General features: G+C 37.7%; 3 protein-coding genes across 5 annotated transcripts; 2 read left to right on the forward strand and 1 right to left on the reverse strand.

Moving 5' to 3' along the window:
* si:cabz01068815.1 (solute carrier family 51 subunit beta) lies at window positions 1-4,889 on the forward strand. 3 transcript variants are annotated; one of them, XM_058401371.1, is made up of 6 exons: window positions 12-94; window positions 708-780; window positions 1,732-2,103; window positions 2,556-2,648; window positions 3,764-3,854; window positions 3,990-4,889. In XM_058401371.1, the coding sequence occupies exons 2-6, from the start codon at window positions 723-725 to the stop codon at window positions 4,267-4,269; spliced, it is 894 nt and encodes a 297-aa protein (XP_058257354.1). In that variant the 5' UTR covers window positions 12-94; window positions 708-722; the 3' UTR covers window positions 4,270-4,889. The 3 variants fall into 3 exon arrangements, with proteins under 3 accessions (XP_058257356.1, XP_058257354.1, XP_058257355.1); XM_058401372.1 differs by lacking the exon at window positions 12-94 and adding an exon at window positions 500-577; XM_058401373.1 differs by lacking the exon at window positions 708-780 and having other exon boundaries at window positions 1-94.
* A 149-nt stretch (window positions 4,890-5,038) lies between these two features.
* On the reverse strand, window positions 5,039-12,446 carry rasl12 (RAS-like, family 12). The gene is made up of 5 exons (XM_058401374.1): window positions 11,953-12,446; window positions 11,653-11,709; window positions 11,125-11,198; window positions 10,485-10,675; window positions 5,039-7,641 (listed from the first exon to the last, which is right to left on the reverse strand). Exons 1-5 carry the CDS (start codon window positions 12,056-12,058, stop codon window positions 7,302-7,304), a joined length of 768 nt encoding a protein of 255 aa, XP_058257357.1. The 5' UTR covers window positions 12,059-12,446; the 3' UTR covers window positions 5,039-7,301.
* Window positions 12,447-14,431: 1,985 nt separating this feature from the next.
* On the forward strand, window positions 14,432-16,360 carry kbtbd13a (kelch repeat and BTB domain containing 13a). Its single transcript, XM_058401359.1, has one exon. The coding sequence runs from the start codon at window positions 14,523-14,525 to the stop codon at window positions 16,017-16,019; it is 1,497 nt and encodes a 498-aa protein (XP_058257342.1). The 5' UTR covers window positions 14,432-14,522; the 3' UTR covers window positions 16,020-16,360.
* Window positions 16,361-16,591: the final 231 nt, after the last annotated feature.

Raw genomic sequence — 16,591 nt, forward strand, 5'->3', positions numbered from 1 at the left:
GATCTTTGGAAGCTGCCTGTCTAGAGTACCTCCAGCATGTGCAGGCATATTACTCTGTTCTTGTTCAGACTGACGCCCAAGCTGTGTATGCCAGGTGTGTGCAATTTCTTCATCCTATGTCATTATTTTCATAAACCTGATTTACTAATTAAAGGATAGACTTGCATTTTCAGGACATGGAATTTTCACAGTAGTCTCCAATATCTGTCTGGTGAAGGACTACAGATAGGATTACAAAATAATATTATGATCGGTGTATTATGAACCTAGAACACTTGTTCTATGTTGGCAGTTTTTTACTAACCAGTGCTCAGGGATATTTGTACATCTTTATTATTTATGAAAACATGTTTAGTAAATATGTTTGGTGCTGCTACTAAAGTGGGAAAAAAGAGGAGTTAACAGGAATTAACAGGATGTAAAAAGGCATGCTCTGACAAACTGAACATGAGCATGCTCCAATCTTGCCTTTGACTCATCTGATCATCTAATCTAGAGAAGCACATGCTACGTCAGTCTGTTCAGTCTGAAGATGATGCATCTTGATAATACAAAGTAGTGGAAAAAAAACAACAGGGTAAATTTGCCACATATTATATTTACTACAAACTTTTATTCTCTAATCGGAGTCACCAGTTTTCCAGGACTATCCAGAGGCACCGCTTCTACACTACATACTATATTTATTATATACTGTGATTTTGCAGTGATTGCAGACCGCAATGGATCATATTACAGAAATGCTGCGGGTGTGGATAACACTGTGCCTCATGTGGCGAGGTAAAATTGTCTCTATTTAACTTATTAAGACAAGCTAATACTGTTTGGCAACCAAGTTATTTTGTGTAAGATGCTTACTCAAGAAAACATTCGACTACATGAAAATCTGAAATACAAATTTGTTTATATCTGTTATGAATTCATGAAGAACCCCCTTTTCAAAGACTATGTTTACATACACTGTAAATTCTGTCTTTGACAGATCCTCAGCCTTCTAAATTTGTCAAAACTAGAGAAGTGTTTTTGTAATCATGCTAGTAAGAGCATATTAATTGTGCTTGTTCCTAATATTTTCTAACAAATGCAGCTGTTTAAGGACAGATGAATGATTGCTCTAAATGTGTCACACGTTGGCGAATATTCACGTTAATGCACGTCGGCTTTGTTTGTTGAGTCCTAAGGGATCTGATTACTGATACACACCTCTGCCCTCAATTCTGAACCGATCTTGCCATGCCTTACTAAAAAAAGAACAAAGAAAAAGAATTGAATGTATTTCAGCACTGTGTAAAGGTCTTAGATGTTTATTTTATTGATTTTGTCTACAGTATTGCTGTGAGGGCAAAAAGACCACATTTTAGATTTGCAAATCTTCCAAAATGTGTCGACAAAGTTAACATTAACAGGAAAATGTTCTTCAAAAAAAGCAACAGATAGACTGTAAGGAATACCTTCTAGAGTTACATGCTGAAATGGAAGTAAGTCTAGAAGACAAAGTCCACAGAAAGAAAAACCTCCAGAGCAGCTTTCTAAATTATATGAACAATGTAGCTAGAAGAACTGATGCAGTACAGAAGGGCAAAGGTTGGCTGTAACAAATACGAATTTGATTTAGTTTTTCATTCTCACCATGTATTTTATATATGTTTAGGTGTTTCATTGATTTTTTTTTTTTAAATACCACACTTACTGCTGTATCAGCCTGTCATAAAATGTACCTGGCTTATTCAGGAACAAGCAGCTTCATGATCCACAACAACATAGAAAACCTGTGTCTTGAGGACTCGCTCGAAGATGCTGGAGTTCAGTTAAAGAGATGCAGCATGGACTCAGAGCTCCAGCAATGGATCTGGACAGAGCGGATGTTCCTCATGAATGTACACACACAAAGGTGCCTCTCTGCCCTCCAGAGTGACTCAATCCAGACTCTTGAATGTGATGGTGAAAAATATTTGCAGTGGCAGTGTATGGATCATAAGCTCATCACCATGAGTCACTCCCTGGAGCTAGGTGTGGAACGAGGAAGCCTGGCTCTGATGAACACAGGGAAAAGCACCAGGTGGAAGTCTCTGGATCAAGGAGACATCTGTCAGGAGAAGTTGAGTAAGTCCCAGATATGAAAATGTGACGTGTGGTAGGCCAATATTACATTTGGCAGACACCCTTATTCTAGATTTACTAATCTAATCTGACTTAGATCTTTTATTTTAGTTACTGGAATTGATGCTAGTCTAACCAGCCAATAGCAAAGAAAACAAGCTAACTTTGTTAAACAGAGTCAGGTAATATTAGCAAATTAGCAAAAGAGTTTGTGTCTTTCGGGAAGGCAAAGGAGAAACCTCATATTGTATTTCATACAAGTCTTTGCAAATGTTAGCAAATTCATGTATTTTATTGAGGTAGAGCAAGCCAATCCAGTGTTAACTACAGCATTAATTACATTGTGAAGCATGAGTCCTTGATATTTTAACCTACTATATTCATGTATGTTTTGAACCTATACTGATGTATAGAATACCTAGAGAAGAAAAGAGCTTTATGATTTGTCTAAACAGGATCCAGAAAGCAGCGTGAGACAGAGTTTCTAGAGGACAGCATGACAGAGGAACAGAGAGAGTATCTCAGGTGGTACTACCGCACTGAAGATGGTGAGTATATGTCTGCATACATACATATAATATACATTTAGTGTATATAAATAATCCTGACTCCAGTTCTGAGATGCAGATTTAGAATATTTCAAATTGTACTAATCAGCTCCCTTAAGAGGGCAAGGGAGTGTTAAAGCATTAAAGTAGTAAACTTTTCAGAGCCATTGCCCTCCAGGACGTCGGACTGCTGGTTTACTGTATAATAAGCATGGTAATAGGCATAGTCAGTAAGCATGATGGTCTTGATTGCTGACTGCCATGACACTCACTGACCTTGGGACTGACACTTTTGTCCTTTGGACATGAAAAAATTGTGTTATAAAGTTAAAAGTGCTGTAGAATATTGAATACTATTTGAATATATAAATAATATGTATATATGTAATATTTGGTAAAGGCTAAACATAATATTGTCACTGATAAATTACAGGTATGTCATTGTGCGTGCTGACCTATAACCCAAAGATAGAGAGCATGCATGAAAATAAAACTGGCATCATAAAGCAGCTGTAAAATGTGTCATCTGAACTTTTGTCGCTCAGTTCACTCTGCTTATAAAACTTCACCACTTATAACATGGAAAACATTTTTATACATACTTATTTGCTCCTATCTCAAATTTAATACAACGACCAAATATCTGAAATTTTGCTTCCCTATATTTAAACTGGAAACCTGTGAGGCAAATGCTGACAGGAACTGGAGGTTTATCTCATCCAGAATCATTTCTGTAATTCCATAGCCAAATGTTCATGTTCATTTTTGTCAGATTACATTGTTAACCTTAGAATACTTAGTAAAAGAATTTTAAATTGCAAGCAGCAGCCATACAAAGCTAATTTACCATTACCGTTAGTCTAAAATTAAAACTATAAAACTAAAAATTTGGGGTAAGTGCAAAACAGTATAAAGTCCATTCATTGCTAAAACATTTGTTTTGGTGCACTTGGGCTATCGTACAATGTGTTTTTGTCTTATATACAACTCAGACATGTCTAGCAGTGAATGAAATCTGGTGAGGATGAACATTAGCTTCTATCCACTAGTATTTAATAAGCTTTAGGATGGTAGTTAATTGTTAAGCCCACTAACAAGTGGTTCTCTTTTTACAGCAACACCCTGGAAGTTTGCCATGCTGGGCTTGTCTCTCGTTGCTCTGCTTTTGGGGTGTGTGCTCTGCGTCATGGGATTGATGAGTAACAAGTCAGTGTTCACACACATGAAAGCACAACAAATTTACTGCCTTGAGTAGTTAATGCCTTGGTTACATGCTGAAGGTTGGGTTTTGGAGAAAAGTCTGTACAGAACGGGTGAGTAATAGGATTTTTTTGTTTGCAGACATCGGCGAGAATTAGCCAAGTACAAGACCGCCACCGCTGCGTCTCCTGCCAAAGAGAAAGTGGAAATGGATGAGCTTCAAATTATCACTGTGACCAAGGAGAACAAAGACTCCTACACTGATCCAACACAAGATACACAACTGAACAGCAAAGCAACACTGGAGGAAGCTAGTGAGATGGTTCCACTGAACCCTGGTGACATTATGGTCATGTGGAAGGACGGAAATGTCTCCAAACTGTACTCTGATTCTAAAGAGGAGGGTGAGGGGGACGAGTGATGTGGGACTGAGAGACAAAACAAATTCACATTTTCTTACCTTGAATTCTTATAAAAATGTACAAAGATTAAAAGGCTGGTTAAGAGATTAGGAGTTTCTTTGTTCTACCAAGCTTGATTCAACACATAATGGCCTCACAATAGACCAGTCATAAAGCCCCTCACAGTTAGTTACTGATGCCTGTCAAGCCTAGAAATAATCTATTTTTCTTTATCGGATTGATTTAGCTTTCTGTAAAAACACTTCAGGTTCACCTTAATGTATTTTAATACAATACCATCTATAGTAACAGCTTATACACAGGGACTAGTATAGATGCTCCACATAATCTATACAAGACTAATTATAACCAAACATGTCCTATTTAACAGGAAAAACATCCAGTAGCTCTCTGCAATAAGACATTCGTGGAAGGAGTCTGCAATGTCAGGACTTTGTAGCAATCATTTTTCTTCAGGACCAGTGACTTTTTGCATTTTTCTCGTTAACATGACAAGCTGTGTTTTTGTTTGTTGGTTTGTTTGTTTTTACTAACTTGATTCATTGACATTATATGCCATTATAAAAGGATGAAAAGAATTTCCTTCATGGGATCAATAAAGTCTATCTATCTATCTATCTATCCATCCATCCATCCATCCATCCATCCATCCATCCATCCATCCATCCATCCATCCATCTATCTATCTATCTATCTATCTATCTATCTATCTATCTATCTATCTATCTATCTATCTATCTAAAAGCATTTGTACAAAAAAAGCATTTGTACAAAAACAAACATAATATTTGGCAAATTTCTGTGGGATGAGAGGAATAAAGTAATTTGGCATGTGCTGTGGTTAGAACGAACATAAGTTAGGTTTCTTTATTTCTTTACTGTGTTCAGTTGATCTACATAAAGACATAACTCTGCAAGTAATTTTTAAAAACTTGGCTTTGAAACTGTCAAGGTCATGTTGAAGGTATTTGATGGTCACTTTTTTCTAAATTTATCAAGACAAAATGTTAGTCTTGGTTGATAAAGTGCTAATAGCTTGCTTAAGGTAACGGTGGACCGAAAAACAGGGCTTGGGGTGAGTTAGTTAAACAAGTTGAATCTGTTGAAATGCATCAGTGAAAACACTAAACTGTGCCATGGAGGAATATTTCAGCACTGAGACTGACATTGACAATATATTAATGCATATATGTCCAAAGATATACTAACCATGAATGAGAGATACTGGGAATTATTTGTTGTGATGTGAAAAAAAAATGAAATGAGGTTTAATGCCATCCTGTAAATACACGTGTGTCAACCTACCAAAATTAAAAAATACTGCTTATCTATAAATCACGTTTAATTACTGGAATCCACAGTAACTGTAAAATTATTTTTTTGTTTTAGATTAATGCACAGATCTGGCAATATAGCTCTAACAGGAAAGATTTATCCTCTTTTTGCCTTCAAGAGTATTTACACAATAGGATCTGCAATATACATTTCAGTGTTTTTGAAAAGATCTTTTAAGTTGCTTTATATTCTAGGTATGATTTATGATAGACTAGAGACAATATCAGTAGCAAGTATTATACTGAATATAAAATATAATGAAATGTATCATAAATTTTCATATCTGACTGATGACTAAATCATGAACACAATTTAGATACAAGATATGAGAAGTAGCTTTTGAGGTCAAACTCTAAAATGAATTAAAATCTGTCATGTCCTGACCATCTATGATAGAAATGTAGACTGTACACTGCTCTTTTCAATGAACAGAGTAACAAAAATACAAACAAGAAACAATAAAAACAAGCTTGACTTATATTTAATTTCCTCACCCATACAGAGGTGCTTTTGCATCTGATCCATCTGCAAAAAGGGGAATGTTAATCATTTACACACACTGTGTGCAAATAAAATGCAGCTTTTCAAGATATTATGGTTACCATTAGTTGCATTAAAAACTGGATGCCAATCAGCCAAGACCTTTTCAGGTTTTTCTTTTTTAGATTTGCACTGGAGATATTCAGAGCAAAATATAATTATTTTCCACAAGTATATAATGACACATTGTTGATACCTGTCTTTGCACACATCTAGTCCTTCTTGAAACAATCTATAAAAATCAGCAAAATTATACCATATGGTGGTATCATTTTTATACCATATGGTGGTATAATTTTCATTAATTAATTAATTAATTCATTCATTCATTCATTCATTTATCTTCAGTAACTGCTTTATTCTGGTCATGGTCATGGGTCCAGAGTCTGTGCTGGGAACACTGGGCTTGATCATGTCCACTACAGCACAGCATTCACACTTAGAGGTGATTTACAGTCACCAATTCACCGAGCACTTCATATCAAAGGTGGAAAGAAACAAAAGAATGCAGAGGAATTTAACACAGACATAAGGAGGACATATGAAACTCCATACAGACAGTAACCCAAGCTCAGGATTGAATTGGGATTAATCCTTCTCGGGTTTACTTAGCTAACACACTGGTGGCTTGGTTGTCTTGTCTTACAGGATGCTTTCTTGACTCCAAGCAAATGTTAGATGCCAAGCATGTCTAATTTACAATTATTAAATCTGACCTGACAAATAAAATATCCTGATTTTTGGCATTTATCAAATCAGGCACATGGACTTTACCATTGCACATGGACTTGACCATTATATTTAGCACTTGACCACTTGACCATTATATTTGTGATATAAAATGCATTTCACACAGTTCTTCGTCCTCAGGCCAAAGTACCATCATTCATTTCAAATTAAATATATATTGCATAATGTACTGAATAATGCATTTTACTATGCTAATGCAATCAGAATATGGTGCCTAAACCGTAAAACAGCATAAAATTTATTAGAAATGACCCTAATGTTGTTCAATATCACAGTTTTTAAAGCCTCTCTCTGTATATGACGGAAAAGCTTTGTGCTCTCAAGTTATCCTCTTAGCATGTCATCCAACAAGCATCCTCGAGTCTGTATCTCCCAGCATCTCCTACCATAAGGGGGCAGTGTTGAATCAAAAGATCTTGAAGCCTTTGAGTAGGGTGAGTGTTGGTGCTCTGCGCTTGCTCTGGGCCCTCGAGGACTTTACAGTCACCAGCTTGGCTGTGGCCGGAGTGGGCAGCTCCTTATAGCAGGGTGAGAGAAGCGAGGCAGAGGAGAGGCTGATTGGTGCTTTGTCTTCACTGATGTAAAGAGGCCGGAGTGAAAGACTCCTCTCTGCCTCACGCCTCACCTCCCGGACGGCTTCGTAGAAGACATTTTGCACAGACACAAAGTCCAAGCAGGCAGACACTTCGAAAAACAAGCAACCGAAACGGGCAGCCAAGGTCACACCATCCGCCTTGTTCACTTGTCTGAGATACAGAGAGAAGTGCAAAATCAGTGCCAAAGCTAATGAATAAAACAATAATAATATTATTTATCCAAAAGCCTCTGAATCTAAAAATGCCAGTACAAAGAACTTATAGGAATGTGAACCTCATTTACGTCACAATCTGTTCCTGCATACTTTCCATTACTGCGTAATGTAGTCAACCAAATCCAAGACATGCTTGGTGTCCATTAGTTTCTTTAGAACTTCACTGAAGCTATTAGTCTAGCTAACAAATAATAGATTTCTATCTCACCCAAAATCTTCTAAATTACACACACTCAGATTTTCAGATTTTTGTTGCATTTGACAATAGAGTATGTATCAACAAATTTAAATTCTTTAAATAACTTTACAATTTGGCTTCAGACTTTAAGAAGGCCAGGTCAAGGGGATGGAATAAAACCAATCTGTGGAAAAAAGTATGTAATTTTTTATTTTACAGTCTACAGTATCGTTTAGTGTAAGCCCTCAACCACAAGCTTTAAAAAAAAAAAAAAAAGTCCTCTGTTTTTATTCCAATATTTCAACTTAATAATATGCTATCATGATTAATAACTCTATTTTGAGTTGAGATCACTTGAAATAATAAGTTATCATGTTGAGATATTGAGATATTAACTCGAAATGACAACTTATACATCAACAGCTGAGATAAAATATTTCTCAGAGGTAATGAGATATTACGTTGACATAACAACATAACATCAAAACACAATGAGTTACTTAAGTCGAAAAAAATCAGCTGCGGTTCAGGGATCCTGCAATGTCCATGTTGGCACGTTTGTGACACGCTCTTGATGTGTTTTGAGGCAAGTGTGTGGTCTGGTATCTATGGCAAATATTTTTGGTGTAAAAAATTTCCATTACTTATCAGCACTTATCATCTCTTAAAAAAAGCACACAACAGACCAAACTTTTGTTATGAGGGGAACATTATATATCTAATTTTTACCAAACTATTCTTTTAAGATGAATCGATTGCTCAGCTCACACACACACACACACACACACTAACCTTGGTGTCAATCGAAAGACCTTGATGGAACATCAACCACGGGCAAAATGAAAGATTAAACATTTACTTTCACACTACACTCCATAAAATGAAGCTTTCCTTAAAAGCCGTGCATAAACGGCCATGTTTTCCTTGTATATATAATTCGCAGTGCACGTTTAGTGTAATGAAACCCAGCTGCTGGATGCGCATTTTGATTCGAATACCACACATGCCATTGCTTTTGAGGAAAGAAAGCAAAGTCTGCCAATAAGTTATATTCATTTGGCAGACACTTTTATCCAATCCAGCTCTCTGACAGACTGACAAGCACAAAACTTGCAAAAAAAATGTCAGCTACCACTGACTGTTTCCATTTTACATCGTTTCCTTATGATATACTTATTTTTCTTAAATATATGTATGTATATGTGCATATTAATTATATGTATAGTGCTATACGTGCTAAAAAATTACTAAAAAAATAGTTTTTTTCTTAATGTAAACAATTTTCTTTAGCCCAATTGTAGCTGCTCAACCACAACATGCTTAAAGTCTTAAGTTTGCTTCTTTGGGTGTTTAGAGGCTAATATTGTTAAGAAGTCCTAAAAAATGATAGCTAACAGTTTACCATCACATAAATTTTATATCCAAAACATCACATTCTTGCTGTAAGTGCTGGTGTATAAATATTGCCTTTGTTTGTTTTCATGACACTATTTTCTGTATTATGTTTGGTGAAGCTGGAATTGAAATGAAATTTAATATGCATTTCAAAGCAAAATATTAGACGCAGTAATGCATCATTACTCTTGGAAGTGACGCATTAATGAGTCACCCGTCGGACCATTCACGATCAGACGCCTGCTATGTTGCACTTAAGTTTGTGATTGCTCATGTTTTAAGGATAAAGGACTTTAAAGTGGACTTACTGGAGATTTTCAGACATTCAATGACCTCTTTTCATGACAAGAGGCCAACGTGGTATTTGCTTGCAAATGTAAACAAAGTGTCCATAATAGCGCTAAGCATCATTTTGCATTTAATGTATTTTGTACCGTTTTTTATTTAAATATAGTTCTCACAGTGTGAACCAAATGTGCAAATGAATAAACGCCCGTGTTAAAGATACGATCTGTGTCTGTGTTGTCATGGAGAGAGCTACACTTGCCTTACATCTAGTCAAGTTGTTCAGTATCCAGAGGGAGGAAGTAGAAAAATTACATTTCAGAAGAGGAATCTTTGCTTTCAATATTTTCAAACACCACTTCACTTCACATATTTGTCATAAGGTGACATTTTAACATGTCACACAGCATCAATGAGTCTAGAGTTAGATTTCCTAACAAACATAAACAGCTAGCTATTAGCATCAGCAGCTATTATCATGCTAACATCAACTAACATTTGAGAGATCAGGATTAAAGCTGACGTTAGTTAGCCATATTCATGAACCTAATTACAGTCAGTAAATAAAATCAGTGTGCGATTTGAGCCAGACATCTTTTGTGAATCTCATACTTTCGTGTATCTTTACTTTCTTTTTTCAAAATTTCAAGTTATACTTCAGCTTTGATCAGAATATTGTTTTAGACATTTTATTTAGAGTACTTAGAATTACGAGTGCACATTAGAAATGATTCATGTATTTTGTCTAAACTGAAGCTTCAGCCTTTTAACATGCATACAAAAGGTTTTAATATTCTTGGGTATTTTTATGCTTTCTACAGAGATCAGTGTAAATACATAGCTAGTAGGTGTGATGATTATTAAACTGACTCTTTTAGCATGCAAAAAAAAGGGTTTTTGAACAGTGAGCTGAGATATACCTGTATCTCTCCATGTCCACTTTGTTGCCTACTAAAATGATGGGAGCCTCAGGCTGCAGGCCTTTGGTGTACAGTGTCACGGCTTCCACATACTGTTGACATACTTCGAAACTGAGCCTGTTATCAATGCTGTAGACAATGAGAAATGCACTGGCCCAGGCCAAGTAGCGATCACAGTTCACTGGACCATCCTGAGAAGACAAGGAAACCATATAGGAGGCTACAGATCAGGATGTTTGGAGCTTCTGTTGAACTATAATCCATCCATCCATCCATGTTTATCCTACACAGGATCTCTGGGAGTCTGGGTGCCAGCCCATCACAAGGCACAATCACACACACTCATATCCATTCAGACACGACAGACAATTTAGAGAAACCAATCAGCCTACAACACATGTCTTTGGACTAAGGGAGGAAACCAGAGCATCCAGAGGAAACCCCAATATACTAAAGAAAGATCATAAAGAAAAAAATGTTTCAATGGAAAGTATACTTAGGATTAAGTACCCCATCATTTTTACACAGTATCAAGCTTATTAGAGCTAAAACTGTAATTCCTCTAGGGCTAGGAAAATATGTGCATGCTTAAGCAACAATTTTAATAAACTTCAATGAATAACATACTATAAATCATTACCTGGTCCGCTGTGTCCATTACTTTGACGAGAACTGGTTGCTGGTCCACTATTTCCTCTGAGGAATAAGTGTCTTCTACAAACATAATGTAAAAAAAACTCAGCCAAGGCATTTCTACAAGACATCTCCCATTATACATATCAAGCAAGAGTGTGCTTGCTTTGTGTGGTATTTTCTTTACATATATTTAATGGATTAGAGATTCTCTTTCAGAAGAAAGGATTTGTCCATCTGGTTACCATATGACTGATGATTTAACAGGCTGTGGTTTAGGCAAGATGACAGAATGATATATTGGAACTTGGCCTTATTACCTCGTTTTGAAAGGTTTACATATGATCTTTGAAGTATTGGATATTTTTTCATCATCCCAAATTCCCTGAATTACACTGGGCCAATTGTTCTTGATTCAACTCGATTTATCTCTGGACTTGAAGTCATAAATGATCAAAGAACAAAAAGAGTAACGTCTGGAGATGTTTAGTCTATTTTATGGGTTTAAGGTAAAAGTAAAAGCAGGGCAGCTCACCGAGGTTTGGGTCGTATTCACTAATAAAACGCTTCGTGAGGAACTTCACAGTGAGAGCTGTAAGGAGGAAGAACACAAACATCCTGTGACTACAAGCAGTAAATTGCTACCACTTATATAAGGTTCCTTTAGGGCCATGGGAAAACCAGGGTCCCAAGAAACACACTCCTATGGTATAAAATTTAAGCTGGGAATTTTCATAGTTCCACTATAGCAAAAAAAAAAAACCCAAAACATTTTTGTCTATTTCAAATTTCATTTAAATGTATTAAATTCAGGCTATAGCCATGCATGTCTTACCTGATTTGCCTGAGCCCATCGCTCCCAGAACTACAATATTGCACTCTGCAGGTTCGTGTTCAGGAACAATGCTGCACGTCCTTGCTTTCCCAAACATGATAGACATCCTGAGCAAGACAAGCAATGATGCATTGGAAAAAGCCTTGGTTCCTTCTAAAAATGACAGCCTACATGCTCTCTCAGCTCCTTGTCAGCTACTGAATGCTCTCCTTAAGATCTTCTGAGACGCTCCTCTGGAAAAACAGCTGCATCCTCTTATGCTTTTCCAGCGGGTGACATCTCTTAAACTCAGCGTTCCTTTGAGGTGTGTAGATTTAGTTGGAAAAGGCTTGTTGTTGAAATGAATCGTATTTGGCAAGGCTGAGAGCTGGAGAGTCTGAAAAAGGCACCACTTAAAAGTTCAGCTGCGTTGGTGTGTGTAGGCTGGAGTCTGCCTGTTCTTGACCATCTGGAAACCGCACCTCCGAAAGGAAAAGCAATCTGGGGTCACTGCTTGCCTTACCCAAAATAATCATGTGAAAGTTTTGTTCCTTGGGAAAAAAAACTGAATGTTTAAACTGAGGAGGGGGGAGCTATGTGTCTTTATAGGGTATCACTATGACTCAGTGATGGAAAATATGGAAAAATCTAATAATGATTATCATAATAATCAAATCTTTAAAGCAAAATAAATATCTATTAGAAATTTATGTTTATTGTGTGTTAATGGTATTTCTTGCTTCCTATATGCTTGTGTTTGATGGTTGGGATTCTACAGGATCTGGAGGTACCGTTTTCAGTAATTTAACACCAGTAGGTTAAATGTTAATGGTTTCTAACTTTAAACAATGAATGGACTCAACCCATTGAAACCATTAGACATTAATGGAAAAAATATTTGATGAAAGCCATGAGAACAATTTTAACTTTATTAGGACCTGTACATCTGCACATTCATTCAATTATCTAATTATGTCGCTGTGGAATAGATGCATAAAAACATGCAGATGCAAGTCAGTTAATGTTCACATCAAACATCAGAATTTAGAACAATGTGATCTCAATGACTTGGTCTGTGGCCTGGTTATTGGTGCCAGATGGGTTAGTTTGAGTTTTTCAGAAACTGATTTCCTGAGATCACGCACACCAGTCGCTAGAGGTTACTACGCAGAATATTCTATCACTGTCCATTTTTATAGGAACTAATAGTGCACCGGCACCATTAATGCAGTTATTTAATCAGCCAATCATGTGGAAGAATGCATAAAATCATGCCTATACAGGCCAGCAGTTTCAGGTCACATTCACATCAAACATCAGATTGGGCGATTGTGTGATCTCAGTGAATTTAACCATGCCATGTTTGTTGGTGCCAGCTAATCACTGAGTATTTCAATAACGGCTGATATCCTGGGATTTTCATGCACAAAATTGAGCAATAAAGAAAAAGCATCCAGTGAGAGACAGCTCTGTTGACAGAAACACTTTGTTGATGAGAGAGCTCAAAGAACTGGTTTGAGGTGACAGAAATGTCAGATAACCCAAGTCGGATAACCACTGTGTGCATTTGTGATGAGCAGAAAAGACTCTCAGAATGCATAACACTTGAGGCAGACCGGCTTCAATAGCAGACGACCACATCAGATTACACATCTGTCAGCCAAGAGCAGAAAGCTGAGGATCCAGTGGGCACAGATTCACCCAAACATGACAGCTGATCCTGGAAAAAAACATTGCCTGGTCTGATAAATCATGATTTCTGCTGATGTTAGGGTCAGAAGTTGGCACAAGGAGCATGAATCCATGGACCCAACCTGCCCTGTCAACATTCGAAGTTGGTGAAGGTGGTTTAATGGTGTGCATAATCATGTGTTTTGGGCCCATTAATACCAGTAAATCCTCAATGGAATGCCACAGCCTATTTGAATATTGTTGCTGTCTATGTGCATCCCCTTCATGGCCACAATTTACTTGGCTACATCCAGCATGATATTGCACCATGTCACAAAGTAGAAGTCTTCTCAAACTGGTTTCAAGAACATAACAATATGGTCAATGTCCAAGAACAGGAACCTGAGGCTACCAGGTGATATATTTAAAAGCTGTGTGTTATTGGTGCTCAATCACTGAACTAAAACTCAGTTCAGGTTTTATTTTGAGTGAACATGAGTGAGAGAAATGGCATGTCCGAAATGTAACAAAGCATGACCTTGGCTATTGCGCTTTTGTTGTGGCCCCAAGTAATGCACCTGTGAGTATCAGATTTACATGCTCTGCATTCCACAAGGGGATTAATTATGAGTAAAATAGCTGTCTCCTCCAGTCCCATTAATCTGTCTCTGCTCTCTGTACAGCAGACTCGGTTACTGATGATGTATGAAACCCATGCAATGCATTTTGCTTCTATTTATAGCCAATTCTATTCTTGTAGCTGTTAAGGGAAACACAAACAGTGTTTACTCAGTCAAGTACATTTGTCTTCTTTCCAAATGTGGAGCAAGCTAGTCAGATATGACTCTGCAATAGCAAGTACAATATGATCTGAATCTCACTGCCATCAGAAGTTTTGATGAAAATTACTGGTTGCAACGATGGAGCTTAGCAGCTGCGCTGGCTCGGAGTTACTCCTTACTAAGATGGCTTGTCCAGCTCAAGTCTCTGAAAAAGCAGCAGTGCGACTGAGGCTAGCTGGCAACATTTTCACAGTGGACAAAACCCTCCTGGAAGACAACTGCGAATACTTCCGGGCACTTTTCCAATCAGGAATGAAGGAATGCAAGCAGGAGGAAATATGCCTTCAGGTAGTGAGCGCTCGTGGCTTTCTTCTGGCACTTCGGGTAATTCATGGTGAGAGACCTTTCCTTGATAGTGATGAAATTGTTGAAGCTGTAGAGTGTGCTGCCTTCCTTCAGGTTAAGCTGCTTGTTAAGCATCTTGTGAACATTGTTAATTCTGATAACTGCCTCCTCATTTATCATTCAGCTGCCACTTATGGCTTATGGGAACTGTTCAAGAGTGCAGCTTTGTTCATTTGTGATATGTACCAAGACCTCAAAGAGGATGTAAAGTGCCTACCAAAGGAACTTACTGATTACATTGAATCTCTTATTCCTAGTACATATGTTATAATCGGGACCCACTCACCCACAATTAAGCTGCTTCAGGACTTTATGAGGACAGTGTGTTACTTCGATGAGGTTGAGAATGACTGGAAAGTTCTCACTCACCTTCCACTTAACACTAGCACCACCATGGCTGGAGTTGCAGTCCTTGATAACAAGATCTTCATAGTCGGGGGCGTGTATGACATAACCAATAAAGTTGTAGATTCTGGCTTCTGCTACGATGTGGCCTCAGATACCTGGACTACATTTTCAAGTCCACAACAGCTCCGGTATAACTGTACCCTGGTGGGACACGAAGGCTATCTTTATGTGATTGGTGGAGAGTTTGAAAGATCCACCATGTCATCTGTAGAAAAATATAACGTGGCCACAGACACATGGAACATGGCTGCTCATCTTCCAAGACCTGCTTCTGCTGTAGCTTGCACCAACACCATGAGCAGGATATTCATTTGTCTGTGGAAACCAAAAGATGCCACCGAGATCTACGAGTACCTAGTAGACAGGGATGAGTGGAGTCTAGTGACCACGCTGATAAGACATCAAAGTTATGGGCATTGTATGGTGGCACACAGGGACAATTTGTACGTGATGAGGAATGGACCATGCGATGACTTCTTGAGATGCATGATTGACTGTTATAACCTGACCTCAGGTCAGTGGACAGCTATGTCAGGTCAGTATGAGAACAGCAAAGGAGCTTTATTCACAGCAGTGGTTAGAGGTGATTCTGTTTTTACGGTGAACCGCAGAGCAACGGTAGAGTATGCCATTGAGGACAACAAATGGAGGACAAAAAAAGAGATGACAGGCTTTCCAAGAATTGGCTCCATGTGGACTTTTCTCCTGAGACTGCCAAAGAAAACCAAAGAGCCTCTGGGAAAGGAAGATTTGACAAATAGCCAAATTTTTACTGCATCCTCTCACGTCCTTCCAAGCTCTTCTGTAGACTGCTATTATTGACCACACTATAACCATTTCATCCGAATTCAGACTTGAGATAAGTCTTTTTTCATATTTCCTTGTTTATTTAAGGCATAGTGTATCTACATCATGACTAAAATTAATTTAGCTATTTCTCCATATACTTGATATTCGTGTTGAGTTGCATGTTCTCCCAATGTCCTCCTGATTTTGCTCCAAGTTCACTGGTTCACTCCCACCTCCCAAAACATACTGGTTGGAGGGTGGTTTGGCTCCATTAAATTGCCCCTGGATGTGAATGAATGCGAGAATGTGTGTGCATTGTGCCCTGCAATGGACTGTGATCCAAATCCAGGATATATTTCCACCCTGTGTCTGGTGAACCCAGGAATGTCAATGAATGAATAAAAAGTTTAGATCAATAACAAATGTGTTGTAACTGTCAATGGACAAATGACTGTATAATTGAGACTAAATGCAGACTATTTTGAAAAATGAAGTAGTTTCCATAATACTGCTCTCCATGCAAAATTTGTTTCTAGGGCTACAAAACAAGCATCAACACAACATTACACCAAAAATATTTCTATGAAAGATCTCCTTTCACTGTC

This window comes from Hemibagrus wyckioides, linkage group LG10 (genome assembly GCF_019097595.1).
Source record: "Hemibagrus wyckioides isolate EC202008001 linkage group LG10, SWU_Hwy_1.0, whole genome shotgun sequence".
NCBI lineage: Eukaryota > Metazoa > Chordata > Actinopteri > Siluriformes > Bagridae > Hemibagrus > Hemibagrus wyckioides.

Coding starts and splice junctions, on each gene's coding strand:
- si:cabz01068815.1 (XM_058401373.1), top strand. CDS start 37: ATGTGCAGGCATATTACTCTGTTCTTGTTCAGACTGACGCCCAAGCTG. Junction 2,104..2,555: donor CATCTGTCAGGAGAAGTTGA/GTAAGTCCCAGA, acceptor TTGTCTAAACAG/GATCCAGAAAGCAGCGTGAG. Junction 2,649..3,763: donor GTACTACCGCACTGAAGATG/GTGAGTATATGT, acceptor CTCTTTTTACAG/CAACACCCTGGAAGTTTGCC.
- rasl12 (XM_058401374.1), bottom strand. CDS start 12,058: ATGTCTATCATGTTTGGGAAAGCAAGGACGTGCAGCATTGTTCCTGAA. Junction 11,199..11,652: donor TGAATACGACCCAAACCTCG/GTGAGCTGCCCT, acceptor TTATGTTTGTAG/AAGACACTTATTCCTCAGAG. Junction 10,676..11,124: donor TAATGGACACAGCGGACCAG/GTAATGATTTAT, acceptor TTGTCTTCTCAG/GATGGTCCAGTGAACTGTGA.
- kbtbd13a (XM_058401359.1), top strand. CDS start 14,523: ATGGAGCTTAGCAGCTGCGCTGGCTCGGAGTTACTCCTTACTAAGATG.